Source organism: Meles meles, chromosome 19, assembly GCF_922984935.1.
Source record: "Meles meles chromosome 19, mMelMel3.1 paternal haplotype, whole genome shotgun sequence".
Classification (NCBI taxonomy): domain Eukaryota; kingdom Metazoa; phylum Chordata; class Mammalia; order Carnivora; family Mustelidae; genus Meles; species Meles meles.
In genome coordinates, this window is record NC_060084.1 from 37,841,995 (window position 1) to 37,855,701 (window position 13,707).

At 46.8% G+C, this 13,707-nt stretch overlaps 1 protein-coding gene across 1 annotated transcript; it reads left to right on the forward strand.

Annotated features, from left to right (window-relative positions):
* Nucleotides 1-687: 687 nt before the first annotated feature.
* Nucleotides 688-11,085, forward strand: CCNE1 (cyclin E1). Its single transcript, XM_045986964.1, has 12 exons — nucleotides 688-902; nucleotides 1,376-1,427; nucleotides 1,539-1,626; nucleotides 1,853-1,921; nucleotides 5,712-5,857; nucleotides 5,976-6,111; nucleotides 8,244-8,390; nucleotides 8,948-9,043; nucleotides 9,263-9,397; nucleotides 9,501-9,612; nucleotides 9,692-9,849; nucleotides 10,144-11,085. The coding sequence occupies exons 2-12, from the start codon at nucleotides 1,405-1,407 to the stop codon at nucleotides 10,264-10,266; spliced, it is 1,233 nt and encodes a 410-aa protein (XP_045842920.1). The 5' UTR covers nucleotides 688-902; nucleotides 1,376-1,404; the 3' UTR covers nucleotides 10,267-11,085.
* Nucleotides 11,086-13,707: the final 2,622 nt, after the last annotated feature.

Consider the following 13,707-nt stretch of genomic DNA (forward strand, 5'->3'; position numbering starts at 1 on the left):
TGCCAGTGGCACCGGTCGTAGGCCAGCGAGGAGGCGCTGTGACCTTGGGCACATCCCTGCCCCAACTCACAGCCCGGAACCCTGCGTCTCAGGGGCGGGTTGGACGTGCAAGGAGGGACAGGGCGCGCGCACGACAGACCGACGGACGGCGGGTCCTACCGCTAGCTCCTTCGCGACCCTGCCAGACCCCCGCCCAAGCCCGAACTCTCATAGTCTGCGGTGTTTACATTCCACCCACGCCGGCCACGCGGCCTTCTGGCGCTCGGGCGCCGCTCGACTCCGCCCACAGAGCCTCTCGGCCCGCCCCTCCGCGGCGCTCGCGCCAGACCTCCCCCGCGTTCTGCCCGCCCGGCGCGGCCCCGCCCTCCACCGCGCGCGCCAGCCGGCCTCCCGCGTCCGGCTCCGCGCGGCGCCGCAGCTCGCGCCGCGCAGGCCCCGCCACGGCCCCGGCCCCGCCCCTTCAGCGCGCAGGCCCTGTCACTTAGCCCCGCCCCGTGTAGGCCCCGCCCCGCTCAGGCTCCGCCCCCCAGGCTGTCCCGAGCGACTGGGCTGGCTTGCGCGGCGGCGGGGGCGGTCCAGAAAGCTGTAGCTGGGCGGGCCCCGGCCCAAGGGCTGCAGCTGAGGGGCTCGGAGCCGGTTGGGGCGGGGCGGAGGGTGGCGGGAGGGTGCGAGGGCGGGCCGGGGGCCGGTTCCGCGCGCAGGGATTTTTAAATGTCCCGCTCTTAGCCGGGCGCAGGAGCAGCCGGCTCGGCCGCCAGCGCGGTGTAGGGGGCAGGCGCGGATCCCGCCACCGCCGCGCGCTCTGCCCGCCGCTGCCTCCCGCCTCCCGGCTTCCCGCTCGCCTCGGCCTCCTGCCTCCGGCCTCGGCTCGTGCAGCCTGCCTGCCGCGGAGACGGCTTCGGGTAAGGGCCCTGTCGCGAGCTGCGGGACGGCGCGCAGCGAGGACTCCCACAGCGCCCGGGTAGGGCCAGGCCGGGCCGGGGTGGGGGTGGGGGTGGGGCGAGGCCGGGTCACTAGGTCCCTGAGGCGTCAGCAAGGGGTGCCCCGGTAGGGTGGCTCAGAGATGGACTAGGAGGAGGTGTTGAGGGGGAGACTGAGGCAGCCCGGGCCGCAAGAGAGACGGTGGGCCGGCGGGTATTTCGGGGGCCGTCTGGGCCCCCCCAACCCCGGGTTCGGACCCGGCATCGCAGACTGTTGGCGGCGCCGCGGGTGACAGGCCACCCGGGCCCATCGGCCATTTTCCTGACCGGCCGGGGAGGCTCCCGCCGCCGCCGCCGCCCGCGCGGGAGGGGGAGGGGTGCCCAGGGTGGGCTGGCCGGCCCTGGCCCCCCACCGCCGGTCGTCTTCACCCCACTGCCCGTTTTGTACCCTCAAGGCCTGAGACCTGACCCCAAGCCCCAAGCCATGCCGAGGGAGAGGAGGGAGAGGTGAGTGGCCCTGTCGCTGTGGGGACAGGAAGGGTGTTCAGTGGTGGGGGAGGGGTGAACCCAGATCTGGAGAGAACTCACCCTGACCTCTGTGCCACCCTGACTTTGCAGGGATGCAAAGGAACGGGACACCATGAAGGAGGAAAGTGGCACTGATGCCTCTGTTCGTTCCAGGAAAAGGAAGGCAAATGTGGCTGTTGTGAGTACAAAGGAGACAGGTGGGGGAGGAGGACCCCCCCCCCCCCCAAATCTTACCTGAGAACCAGACTGGGCTCTGCCACATGTTTATTGATAGGGGGTTAATGGGAATGCATTTGGCAGAAGTGGTGTCCACAGCCTAACCAACTTTTTCTTTCTTCTCTCTCTCTGTTTTTGTCTTTGAACTGTTGGTGTGTTTCCCTGGTGGTGGGTTTGCTTTATTTTAGTTTTTGCAGGATCCAGATGAAGAAATTGCAAAACTGGACGGGACTGTGAGAAGTCAGTGCGGCAGTCAGGTAGGTACACTTGCTGATTGGGCCTAGGTGGAAGACTCCTGCTCTTTGTGGGTTAGATTGAATCTTAATCCCCCTTGCCTCCTGCTGAAGGCTTTTTCTGTACCTATGGCCACAGTACATATGGCTGAGCTCTGTGCCCATTAGTGGCACTGACCTCCGCCAGCCATGGGATTCCAGAAAGGTCTTGGGTTCCTCACCAGCACCTTTGAGACACCTTTGATGTCTGAAAACACCAGAATGGACATCAAATAACTCAGTCCTCTCCTTTTGCCCTTGAGGAAACCCAGACTCAGAAGAAGAAAGTAACCCAGAGTCCTGTGCAATCCAGGGGCGGAGTCCATCCTAGAGCCCTGTTTCTAGGCTGGTGAACTGGGGGGGGGGGGAGGGCTCCTGACACAGAGATGTCTGGGTAACTGTGATGATGAGGGTTTGTGTGTGTTCATAAGCAACCACGAATTCTCCCTATCTACTCTTCTATTTTTCCATCATGTCATGGTGCTTAAGGACCCCACACCCCCTTTAGGTCACCCCGTTTAGAATCCCACTCTGGGGGTTCTGAGCCCATCCAGCAGTTACGTACAGTGACTACTGCTGGCTGGGGCTCTACCTGGCCTCAGCCAGAGTATTAGTGGAATATTCTATGTGATGATACATGGGTCTCAACCCAGTTTTTTAACTGACTAGTCCATTTCTCTTGTCGCTCTGGAATGGAGTTACTGTCAAATTTCCCGCATGCTCATGATATTACAGTATCAGAAGTTCTAGCAGAGAAAGCTTGTGTTATCTTTCTACCTCCAGAAATGGCTGGAGACTGTAGTTATGGCTCTAGTAGGGGAAGCAGCCTATCTCCAAACTGGTGGATCAGGCCTTCTGACCCTATCACAGAAAAAAGCTGAGCAGGAGGAGTATTTGAGCTGAGGGCAATGGTCCCAACTAGGTTAGTGATGGGCGGCACATCACTTTGTTGGGCAGTCAGCAACAGCCATAGCAGTTGGCTCTGGAAGAGTGAAGGGCTTTAAGGCAGTGGGTTTGCAGTAACAGTTGTCATTGCACATAGACCTTAGGAAGTGGCATTTCTGGGGAGGTCCACTGAATATTGAACAAGGGGTTGATGATTTCCTTCTAGCTTGATGAAGAAATATTTCACTTAAGGGAAGGATATAAGACAATTCTTTCTATCCTTTTCCTCTTCTTTAAAAAATAAAAAACAAACTTTAAGCAGGGTGATTTGTGTGGGACATGATAAAAATGGATCTCTGCTTTGTGAAACTCAAGATTATTTATTTTTCCAACTGTTTCTGAGTTGAAATTTCCAAGTGAAAATGAAACAAAGGCATCCATATTGACTTCTTAGAGTTTCAGAGTAGTTTCTGTTCTCCAGAAGGATCAGTGCAGTGCTCAGGTGCCTAAAATGGGGCTGTGGTCCTATCCCTAAACTGTGGACAGTTAGTTGATCGCTCTGGTATATGAATAGCCATATCATTTCCCACTAATTAGAAGGAATTCTCATGGTTGTTCCGAGATTAACGACAACAGGTTTCTGCACATTTCTTAGAGGAGTTAGCTTGAAAATTGTCCCATCTACTTATGGGGGCAGTTGTTGTCTTGTTATTTCTCTGTGTAGATTCATGAACCTAGAATTTTGGGGTAACACAACCTTCTTGCCTATTAATTATGCAGAAATTTCTCAGGAGTTATAATTCAACCCAGTACAACAGCCTGGAGCTACTTGTGGGCTTTATCCTAACTCCTTATAACTGCTTCATCAGGACCACAGAGAACCTTGGATTCTTTCTTTAGGCCTTTCTTACCAACAAGACTACCCTTTTATCTAAAATCCATTCAACATAATTTGTTCTGTTGTTTAACTTTTTGCATGAGACCCACCTTTTTTACTGAAGTGAATCCTGGCCTTTTTTGTTGTTTTTTTTTCTTTGCATAGGTCATCCTATTGTTAATTAAAAATTACATAAAGAGTTGGGGTGGTGAGAAATAGTCAAAATTGGTATCTTACTCTTATCCTTTTCCTTCCTAAAGTCAGATGGATCTGGGCTCCTTTAAAACCCAGTATCTGCTCAAGAGAAAGGACAGAGACTTCAAATTGTGCTTCACCCCCTGGGTCCTAAAACTTTCCGAACCACATGTCTGCTTGTGGGTCATCCAGTTTGTCTGTGAACTCCGAATTGGAAACTGCTGCCATTTTCTCCTCAAAACTGCTTTCAGCTCTTTCAGCCATCTGTCTGCAGAGGGTGGCACCCAGCTCTTGCCTTCACAGCTAGAATTCATTCTTGAATGAAGAACAACTTGAAACAGTTATGTGACCCTTTCTGCGTCAAGGAAATGCTACCAGCTCATGATACTAGAGCTGGAAGGGGAGGTTGCCCTTCTGGAACAGCTGTTGGCAGGAGTTGTCATGGTTAATTTGCATGCCCAATTCTTCGCACCCTGGGTAGAGAAGAACTTTATCCTGCTTTGCTCTTCTCAGCATACTGAAAGTGCTCTGGCTGCCTCTGAAAGTGGCCGGTGTGTCATGAGAGCTCTGCTCTACTCTATTCTCCAGACATCACCTGGAGCCCACGTCCCCATGCTCATTTCTAGTTGCCTCATTGTTCCTTTTCTTCTCTAGTCAACTTTAATGAGCTGTCTGCTTTAAAAAAAAAAAAAGTGCCGAGAGTCTCAGACTTCGACAGGGTTTCCATGCTGACGGGATTTATCTGCCACATTGTCACCAGAATCACTCTTATAATTCAAAAAAATCCATCATAGGCTTCTTTTCCAAGTAGGATGATAAACAGAGTAGCTTTAAAAAGAAACTTTTCTAAAAGGCAAAATGACCTTAGTATTCTCCAAATATTGAAAATTGAATAAAATTAACTATCTGGAATTTTTAAAGGAAAAGCACATTTGGGTTTTTAACGATGGTTTATTCACTTATCAGTTATTTGAGTCATTCTGTGCAAGACTTTGGGGAAAGGATTCAAAGGTCTTCAGGGGTATCTGGCTTCTATCTCCACAGACTTCTTGGTATATCCTGTGACCATTCCTAGATTTGTTTTTAACTAGGCAGATATTCTTTTTGTTTTGTTTTGAGTTAAGGAAAACAAAAGGTCCCAATTATGTAATATATTAGGCTAGTCTTAGAACCAAAAGATGTCACATTTGATGGGTTTTTAAGATAGGGAGACTTTAAATATAGATGATAATCAGTTTACATTTTGATCTTTTAGGTCTTTGAGTGTGGAGGGCTTATGTAAATACTTTTACTGGAAATCCTTTCACTTTTAAGAAATTTTAGTAGATTAGTTGTACTTGTTAGAAAAAACAAATCTTCAACTGTGACCAAGTAATCCCACAGCATACCTTAGAAGTTATGCCTAGTATCTGACTGAGCTGCAGATGGATTTGTATTGGTGGTGGTGGTGTCATTTTTTGCAGTATAAGAGCTGTTTGCATTTTGTCTTAACCCCTCCTGGGTCCATCTTTCTGCTCCGGTACATGTTTGAGCGTGACAACGTGGAGGACAAAATGCTACTGACCTTGTAGTTGTCTTAGATGTTTACTGCACAGACTCCTAAGCCAATGACAAGTGAAATGAAAGCTTGGAGTCATTACTGTGGCTTTTACTTCGTGTTCCATCGTCATCTGAATTTAGTCCAGAACATGTATTTAGGCCTGGGGATTGCTCTCAGTATGAAGACATTTTCTGTTCTACTGACTGTTCTACAAATCAGTGAGTATAAAAGTAGCTGGTTCATATCAAACATTTAGAAATGTCTTTTTTCTTGTACAGCCTTGGGATGATAATTCTGTGTGTGAAAACCCCTGCTCCTTCATTCCCACACCTGACAAGGAAGAGGGTGAGCCAGCATCCCCAAGTTCTGCGTGTGGACCGCAGAGTTTCATGCCCTCCAGAGCCTCACCACTGCCTATACTGAAGTGAGTCGCCTACCATGTGCCTTCCAGATCTTTTACTCCTCGTGCACAATCTCACCAAGTGAGTGTGGACGCATACTGACACCTACCTTTCATCTTTCACTTCTTTTGTATTTTGTAGCTGGGCAAATAGAGACGAGGTGTGGAAAATTATGCTAAACAAGGAGAAGACATACTTAAGGGATAAGCACTTTATGCAGCGGCACCCTCTCTTGCAGCCTAAGATGCGAGCAATTCTTCTGGATTGGTTAATGGAGGTGAGCTTGAGTCTTCCTGCTGATTGGAAGCATTGACTTGACCACTTCTAGAAACTTCTGTGCTATTATGATGTCTTCCTCTGTTTGATCCCATTGACACATTCTGTGTCTCTGAAGCTGTGGTATATATATTCCCATTTTGCTTGCATGCTAGAAGAATTTCTGAAGTCTCTTTACCACAAAGATATTTTTAAGTTGGCCTCTAGTTTTTTTCTCCAAAGTTCAAATAATTACAAAAGTTCTATTTTCCACTTAACTGTAAATATTGATATTTGGTCTTTGTTAATTAAATTGCTTTTAAATCTATCCAGTGGAATGCAGATAACAGCTATTCGATAGCCACTATCACAAATTTTAAAAATATATGAGCAGGCTTATCTTTAACAGCTAGAAAGCTTGCATTGTTCCTTTTTAACTCCTTGGAATCCATTTCTCCTTCCCCACACAATATCATCCTAACAAAATATATTGTTCAAATCTTTTACTGGTCACACTGTCAGACTTCTCTGCAACAACTGATCAAAAGAATGGGTATTACAAATTGTGATGGGTAATTGTTAAACATAAAAAGCGATATTGTGTGGCCTGCACCTCCCTCTGAGAGGCAGTGTGGGTGACTCAGTTGTGCCTCGATGAAGGGACGCTTCCTGGACACCTGGAAGCCTTGGGTGATGAGAAGTGGGCTTTCTTTGTGATGTTGAAGATATATTTATGAAGAAGGACATGGGGAAGCTAAGTGTCTATTACCTAAAAACAAACTCTGCCGTGTACTCTTTGGAAAGCCTATATTCGAGGGGTATGCGGCCCCCTCTTATGCTCAGCCTAGAATCCAATCCCTTGCTGCTGCCTCACTGCATATCCGTCTTGGTCAGGCAAGTCACTGAACTTAGAATCTTGGTTTTCTCATCTGTCATATTTTCTACCAGTATTTTCCTTTCAGAGTTCGTATGGATTAGAAATCGTAGGCAAGAAAAGATAGCTGTTTTTACCATCCTTGATTTGCTTTTCTTTATTGGTCTCTGGAAACGTTAACATTTTCTGTACTGAGTTCTTGGCCTTGCCGTTGCCCACTGCAGTCCCACTAATGGCGCATAGCCCTTCTGGGCCCTTGGAGACATTCTAGAATCTTCTAGAAGATATGCCTCGAAACATTAGATGTAGTATACTTTACCGTCAGGCTTCACCTCATAAGATGTTGTGATGGAGAACTTCTATTTTGTATAATGCAGGTGATGCTAAATACTTCAGGGAAGGTTTCTCTCCGAAAGTAAATCAAAAAAGTCATATAATACCATTGAAAGGATAGAAAAGAATGGTAACCTTTTTGTCTTCAGTGGAACAAGACTGCAGGCTTGTCTGCAGTGATGCTGTTTCTCAGCCCTGAGCCCAGCCAGAAAGTCTGCATGCATATGGGAAAGGCAGTGCTCAGGCCGTGTGCCCAACTGTGAGCTGGGTGACATAGGTTGGAGAGTTTGTTCCTGAGAGGACAGAAGCTCTAGTTTCACTTCTGATCAAATCATAATTGTATTACTTTATAAAAACTGACTTCAAATATGCCTCAACCTGGAATTTAGAAATACTCTTCAGTGATTGATGGAATTTTCTCTCAATGTTTTCTTGTTTCTCCTGTGCCTTTTCTACTTTTTAACCCCATAAACTGCACTCACACATGGGAAGGCCTGTGTAGGAATGGCAGATCTATATGTATAATCAGACATTAAGGTGGTGGTGATGCGTGGAGGTCTACTATTTCCATAGTCCTTTCCTCTTCAGCTCGCCCATGCACACCATTTTACTCAATCTCTCAGCAATCCTGTGAGGTGGGCAGGGCAGGCATGTCCTAATTTTACAGTTAGAGATTATCATTCACGGTTTTTCCTTGAAAATGCTGCTTTACCAGCCTCTGCACATTTGCTCTTACTATTACACTTAAGAGCACTTAAATCTTTCTGAGTTCCAGCTTTGTACTGTGCTTGTACTTAGGGACAAGCCAGGTAACAGTCCTTTCAGAAAAACAAAGTTCTTTCTCTTGATTTGGTTATATTGTCCTTCACCAAAACTCATGACAAGTTTTTTTATCTTTCTTTTTTCCTCAAGTAACTATTCTAAACCGTAATAAATATTTTTTTCAGGTGTGCGAAGTCTATAAACTTCACAGAGAGACATTTTACTTGGCCCAGGATTTCTTTGATCGGTATATGGCAACCCAACAAAATATTGTAAAAACACTTTTACAGCTTATTGGGATTTCATCTTTATTTATTGCTGCCAAACTTGAGGTAAGTTATTTTCAAGTATTTGTTATGTAACACATGCTGTTTCTTGAGATCCCCCGAGATTACTGGAAGAGGCCAACTGTTTGTCTACATTTTTCTAATTTGAGGTCATCTAAAGTAAAGATACATGCAGAAAGGGCTAGAAATTAACCAAGAAGTGAGGGAAGTAGTACGTATATAAAATGCTTAGGGGAATGTAGTTACTTGGAGCCAAAAAACTGAACTTTGACCCAAGAGGGTTAGAATTCTGATGTGATGAGAAGGGTGGATAGGCCCAACTTTCGAACATGCTGCTAAAGGTATGAAAAAGGTGAAAATTTCAAGAATATCCCCGCTGAGTAAAAGCTGTATTTATGTCTTTATTTATTGGTAATGATGGCTGTTTGGTTTCTTTCACAAGGAATGCATTTTGACCAGTGGAGTAGCTCCTGTATTTAGTCCCTGATGTTCCCTCTCTCCTTCTATGCTTGTATACTAAAAATAGTGACTGTGGATGTACATTGTAAGCTGAAACTATTAGAGAAATTTGCTAGTCATTTCTCCCTTTTATTTCCTTCTAGGAAATCTATCCTCCAAAGCTGCACCAGTTTGCTTACGTTACAGATGGGGCTTGTTCGGGAGAGGAAATTCTTAGCATGGAATTAATCATTATGAAGGTAGGTTACAAGTTGATTTTTCAGTCCTTTTCTTTAAATGCATACATAATATCTTTTCTACATTCAGTGTAAGTGCCTCTGACTAGGTGTTCTCCAGCTGGACACATTGTGGCATGGAGCATGGCTGCATTTTGAACTCCTTAGAGGCTCAAAGGGAGCAGAAATGTCTCTCTCCCCACCCCAACCATTGACCTGACCTTTCTGTCTGTTTTCCCCTAGGCCCTTAAATGGCACTTAAGTCCCCTGACCATTGTGTCCTGGCTGAATGTGTATATGCAGGTTGCGTATCTAAATGACTTATATGAAGTGCTCCTGCCTCAGTATCCCCAGCACATCTTCATACAGATCGCAGAGGTGAGTGGCTCTGTTGCCTCTGGGGGTTCCTACCCCACCGGGAGATGGAGGAACTCAGGATAGAGGCTGGCTGCCTGCTTCAGTGTTCTTTTCTGCTCCACAGCTTTTAGATCTCTGTGTCCTGGATGTTGGCTGCTTAGAATTTCCCTACGGCGTACTTGCTGCTTCTGCCTTGTATCATTTCTCCTCATCGGAATTGATGCAAAAGGTTTCAGGTATGTTGGCTTTCCAGTTCACTCACAAGAAGTATTGAACTTACAAACCGACGGAGCCTAAAATTTACTTTCGTTGCAGGGTATCAGTGGTGTGATATAGAGAAGTGTGTCAAATGGATGGTTCCATTTGCCATGGTTATAAGGGAGACAGGAAGTTCCAAACTTAAGCACTTCAGGGGAGTTCCTGCTGAAGATGCGCACAACATCCAGACCCATATAAACAGCTTGGATTTGCTGGTGAGTCGTGTTCCTTGTTCCCCAGATAAACTCCTGAATCCTCCCGAGCATCTTCTCCACTCCTCTTTGGGCAGCCTCCAGCTATCCTCGAAAGCCTCCAATTCCTCTAATTCCTTTGAGTAAGAAAAACTGTGTTTAATAGATGCGATGTCTAGATAGCACCACAGACCAGCGACTGCAGATCGTTCTTTGCTGTTCTGTTGCCCTCCCCTCCGCAGAGAGGAGCACACAGGACACGAAGCCCGAAGGATGCATTCTTCCATTCTTAGCATTTCTTGCTTTTATTCTTACCAGGACAAAGCCCAAGCAAAGAAAGCCATATTGTCTGAACAAAATAGGATTTCTCCCCTCCCCACCGGGGTCCTCACCCCCCCACAGAGCAGTAAGAAGCAGACCAGTGAGCAGGGGACTGCGTGAGCACACGACCCTCCTCCACCCAAGACAGTCGTGCGGAAGCGCCCGCCCCAGGTTCTTGGCTGCGCATCGGGGCGGAGGCGTGCGTTAGCTTTTACAGAGATTTAAATGGAAGAGCATGTCTCTTCTGCAACCGAAGTGTTTCTGTGGATGGCATTGGACAGGGACAAGTGTTTTTTATTGAATGCTTAGAGTTTTTGAAATAAGTGGGTCAAGTACACCAGCCACCTCCAGAACACCAATGAGTGCTCCAGATGCTGCTAAGGAGGGTGATACTTGACTTGATTGACTGTTCACGCACGGAACAAAGGCTTGAAGTCACGGAGTGCCACGTTGCCGTGGGCTCCCCTCGGGTGTGCTGGGCTGTGTCGCGTTGAGGGGAACAGGTGGTTGTGAGCGTTGTGATGTGGAGCCCACAACCAGCTGTGCTGGGGGCCTGCCCTTTTCACACTATCAGTTGACAATGTACAATGCCTTTTATGAACTGTTATTTTGTAAGTGCTGCTACGTCTATCCGTTTTTTAATAAAGATAACACTGTCTTTGAGACAGCTGGTTTTATGAGCTCTGTGTGATCATTTGAGTTAGAAGTCCTCTTTGAGTGTGGCTGTATCAAGTTCTCCTTTTTCACTTCATACCTCTTAAAGCTTCCATCTTTCAAGCAAATATATTTAAGACTTCTGAAGTGAGCGTTAGGGATAGCCACGAATGCCTCCCGAGGGCCTCCTGAGGAGGGAACGAGGCCCCGATTTGGCATTTCTCCCACATTGTCCCACCCCTGCACAGCGGCTGCTCAGGTGGGGCTCACAGGCTGGCTGTGGCAGGACCAGGGAACTCGTGTCTGCAAGAGGATTCTTAGGGATGGTGTCTGCGCTATGACAGGCCAGAGGTCATAAAGCATCTCTAGTAAGTGTTCCGCCACACCCTTTTCGTCCTTACCCACATCTTAACCTAAAGAGCTTTCATCGGGAGAGCTTGTTAACAAAATGTCATAGCCTAAAACTATACTTTGAGAAAGAAAATGTATAATAAAGTGATATATAGCTCAAGTGCACAGTCTGTTCTCTGACCGTTGATGGAGTCCCCAAGTGCCTTGCTAATGGAGGAAGTCCCTGGGCATTTTAAGGCCTAACATGTAGAGGTCACCCTGCATTTTGTGGAGCATTCTCATCGTGGTGGTTTGTTTGTTTAAGATTTTATTTATTTATTTATTTATATGACAGAGGCACAGCAAGAAAGGGAACACAAGCAGAGGGAGTGGGACAGGGAGAAGCAGGCTTCCATCCCAAGACCCTGGGATCATGAGCTGAGCTGACCGTAGATGCTTAACAGCTGAGCCACCCAGGTGTCCCTCATTGTGGTGGTCTTGTGTGTCTCACTTCCTTGCAATGCTTTGGTGTATGGGTTCAGAAAAAGGGAGGGCGAATGAGCAAACAAACCCACTTATCTTTAACTTGGTATTTTATCTCACTTTGCAAAACCCTGTCAGAAGTAGAAAAACAGTCATTTAAAACTCTGTATCATATTTATATGAAGTTGGAGAGAGACCCTACTCCTTCCTGTTGTGACGCTATAAGTTCTGGCACGTTTTAATACGGCATTCTGAATGAATGCATTATCAATCTACATGTGCTGGTAGTCAGATGGTATTCCAAGCTAATTATTTCTTCATCTCAAGCAGAGATGCTCCCACCTTAAAAAGCAGTGGATTTTTAATGGCGATCATTCATAAGTGACTTGTTGGAAAAATCCTAAAAGTGGTTAATTCACATTTGGCATTTTCTATGCAAAAATAGGGCACCAGAAACATTACTATTTTCAAAGCTTTGGATAAGTCTTAGGGCTTGACCGGTGAGGTAACACTGGTCTGAACACACGTTTGAGGCAAACACTACTTCATAGACCGTCCAGCCCACGTGCTGAAATGAGAATGCCTTATACGCAAATTCAAGAGTGCTGCATTTCTGGACCTCGGTGCTTTTTGTTTTTATTAAATAGCAGTGTTAACCACAGGCAGCTCTAACGAAGGATGTGTCCCGGGTGGATCCTGGGTGGGTCAGTGAAATTCATAGGAACCCATATTTTCTGTGACTCTGCCAGAAACATGAAGAGCCACTAGGAAGTAACATCAAGTTTCCCAGCTCTAAGGAGCTCCTCCCTTTCGGCACCAACTTTGCTCCCTCGCTGGTTGGCTCCGCATACCCATTTGCCAGATCATTTCTGTTTTGCCATTCAACTAAACCCAGCGGAGGCCAGAGGATGCCAAACAAGACATCAGAGGGAAAATGCCAGCTCTGGTCCACCTTGGATGAGAAAACGCTCTGAGGCAGAGGTGGTGAGCAGGAGGACCCAGAGAAGGAGGTGACATGGTCCCTTAGTCTGACTTCCTTGTGCTGGAGGAGAAGCGAAGAGAGTAACTTAGTGACCAACCGTAAAGGCTGATTGGATGGTGGTAGAGCAAACCACATCCTCATGTCACGCCGCAGCTCACAGTTCACTCACTAGACCTCCCCAGAGTTGCTCTGTTGTCTCTGTCCCCCATGCCGAAGAAAGAAAACCCTGGTCTTCAGATAGTGGGTATGCAAGGCCTTCCAAGGCCATCTTCCTCGTGGAACTCAGACACCTTCTCACTGCAAGGATTTCACACCAAGCGGATCAATGATGTTAAGGTTCACAGGGACTTTAAGTTCCTAAAGGCAGAGAAGTAAAGCTGGTGAGCCCTTTAAGATCTGGAGTACAGAGCAAGATAGACTTCTAGCCTCTAACTCAGACGCAAATGAGATTGGCGTTTATTCGGGCAAAATTAGGCTCTAGCTCAGAGCAGGGTTGGAAAGAGAAATCAAATCTGATAATGTCTAGTCATATTTACCCAACCGTGCATTTCCCTACCACATGTTCAACATTTTGAAATTCAAATCACATTTATACCTTGGACATTGTTAGAAGACTATTTTTATCCCTGCTGTAATCATCTAATTTGCTGATTACAGGTCTCAAATTGCCACAGAGAACTCAATTTTTGAAAGAATTGTCCTGTTTGATCAAATATGTTATTCAAGCAATGCAGTCATTTGTTCCACAAGGTTACCTGCCAGGCAGAGCGAACCAGGAGTAATAGCATTAGAAGCCTATACTTAAAATCAAGCATTAGCTAATCTGCCTGTGACAATAGAGTCTTAAATATAATTTGCTGCAGATACTTCAGTTCCCGCACTGACAGACAATTGCATTTTGTATTCAATGAGCATAGACTTTTCCCTACCTCATCCCAATTCCAAATCTAACTCCCGAAGACTCTGATGTGCTCAGTTTCACAGGCTTACCAGGTACCATCTCCCAGGAGCTTCAGACGGGAGGCCAACGCTGTCCTGTATTGAATAACGACTCCCTCTACACCCTAACCCCCCGCCTGTCTCTTAAATCATTTTTCCTGATCAATGCCGAT

What these genes read in the sequence shown, in the direction of transcription:
- CCNE1 (XM_045986964.1), top strand. Translation starts at nt 1,405, where the DNA reads ATGCCGAGGGAGAGGAGGGAGAG. An exon ending in CCGAGGGAGAGGAGGGAGAG is followed by an intron (nt 1,428 to 1,538) that starts GTGAGTGGCCCT and finishes CTGACTTTGCAG; the next exon opens with GGATGCAAAGGAACGGGACA. An exon ending in TTATTGCTGCCAAACTTGAG is followed by an intron (nt 8,391 to 8,947) that starts GTAAGTTATTTT and finishes ATTTCCTTCTAG; the next exon opens with GAAATCTATCCTCCAAAGCT.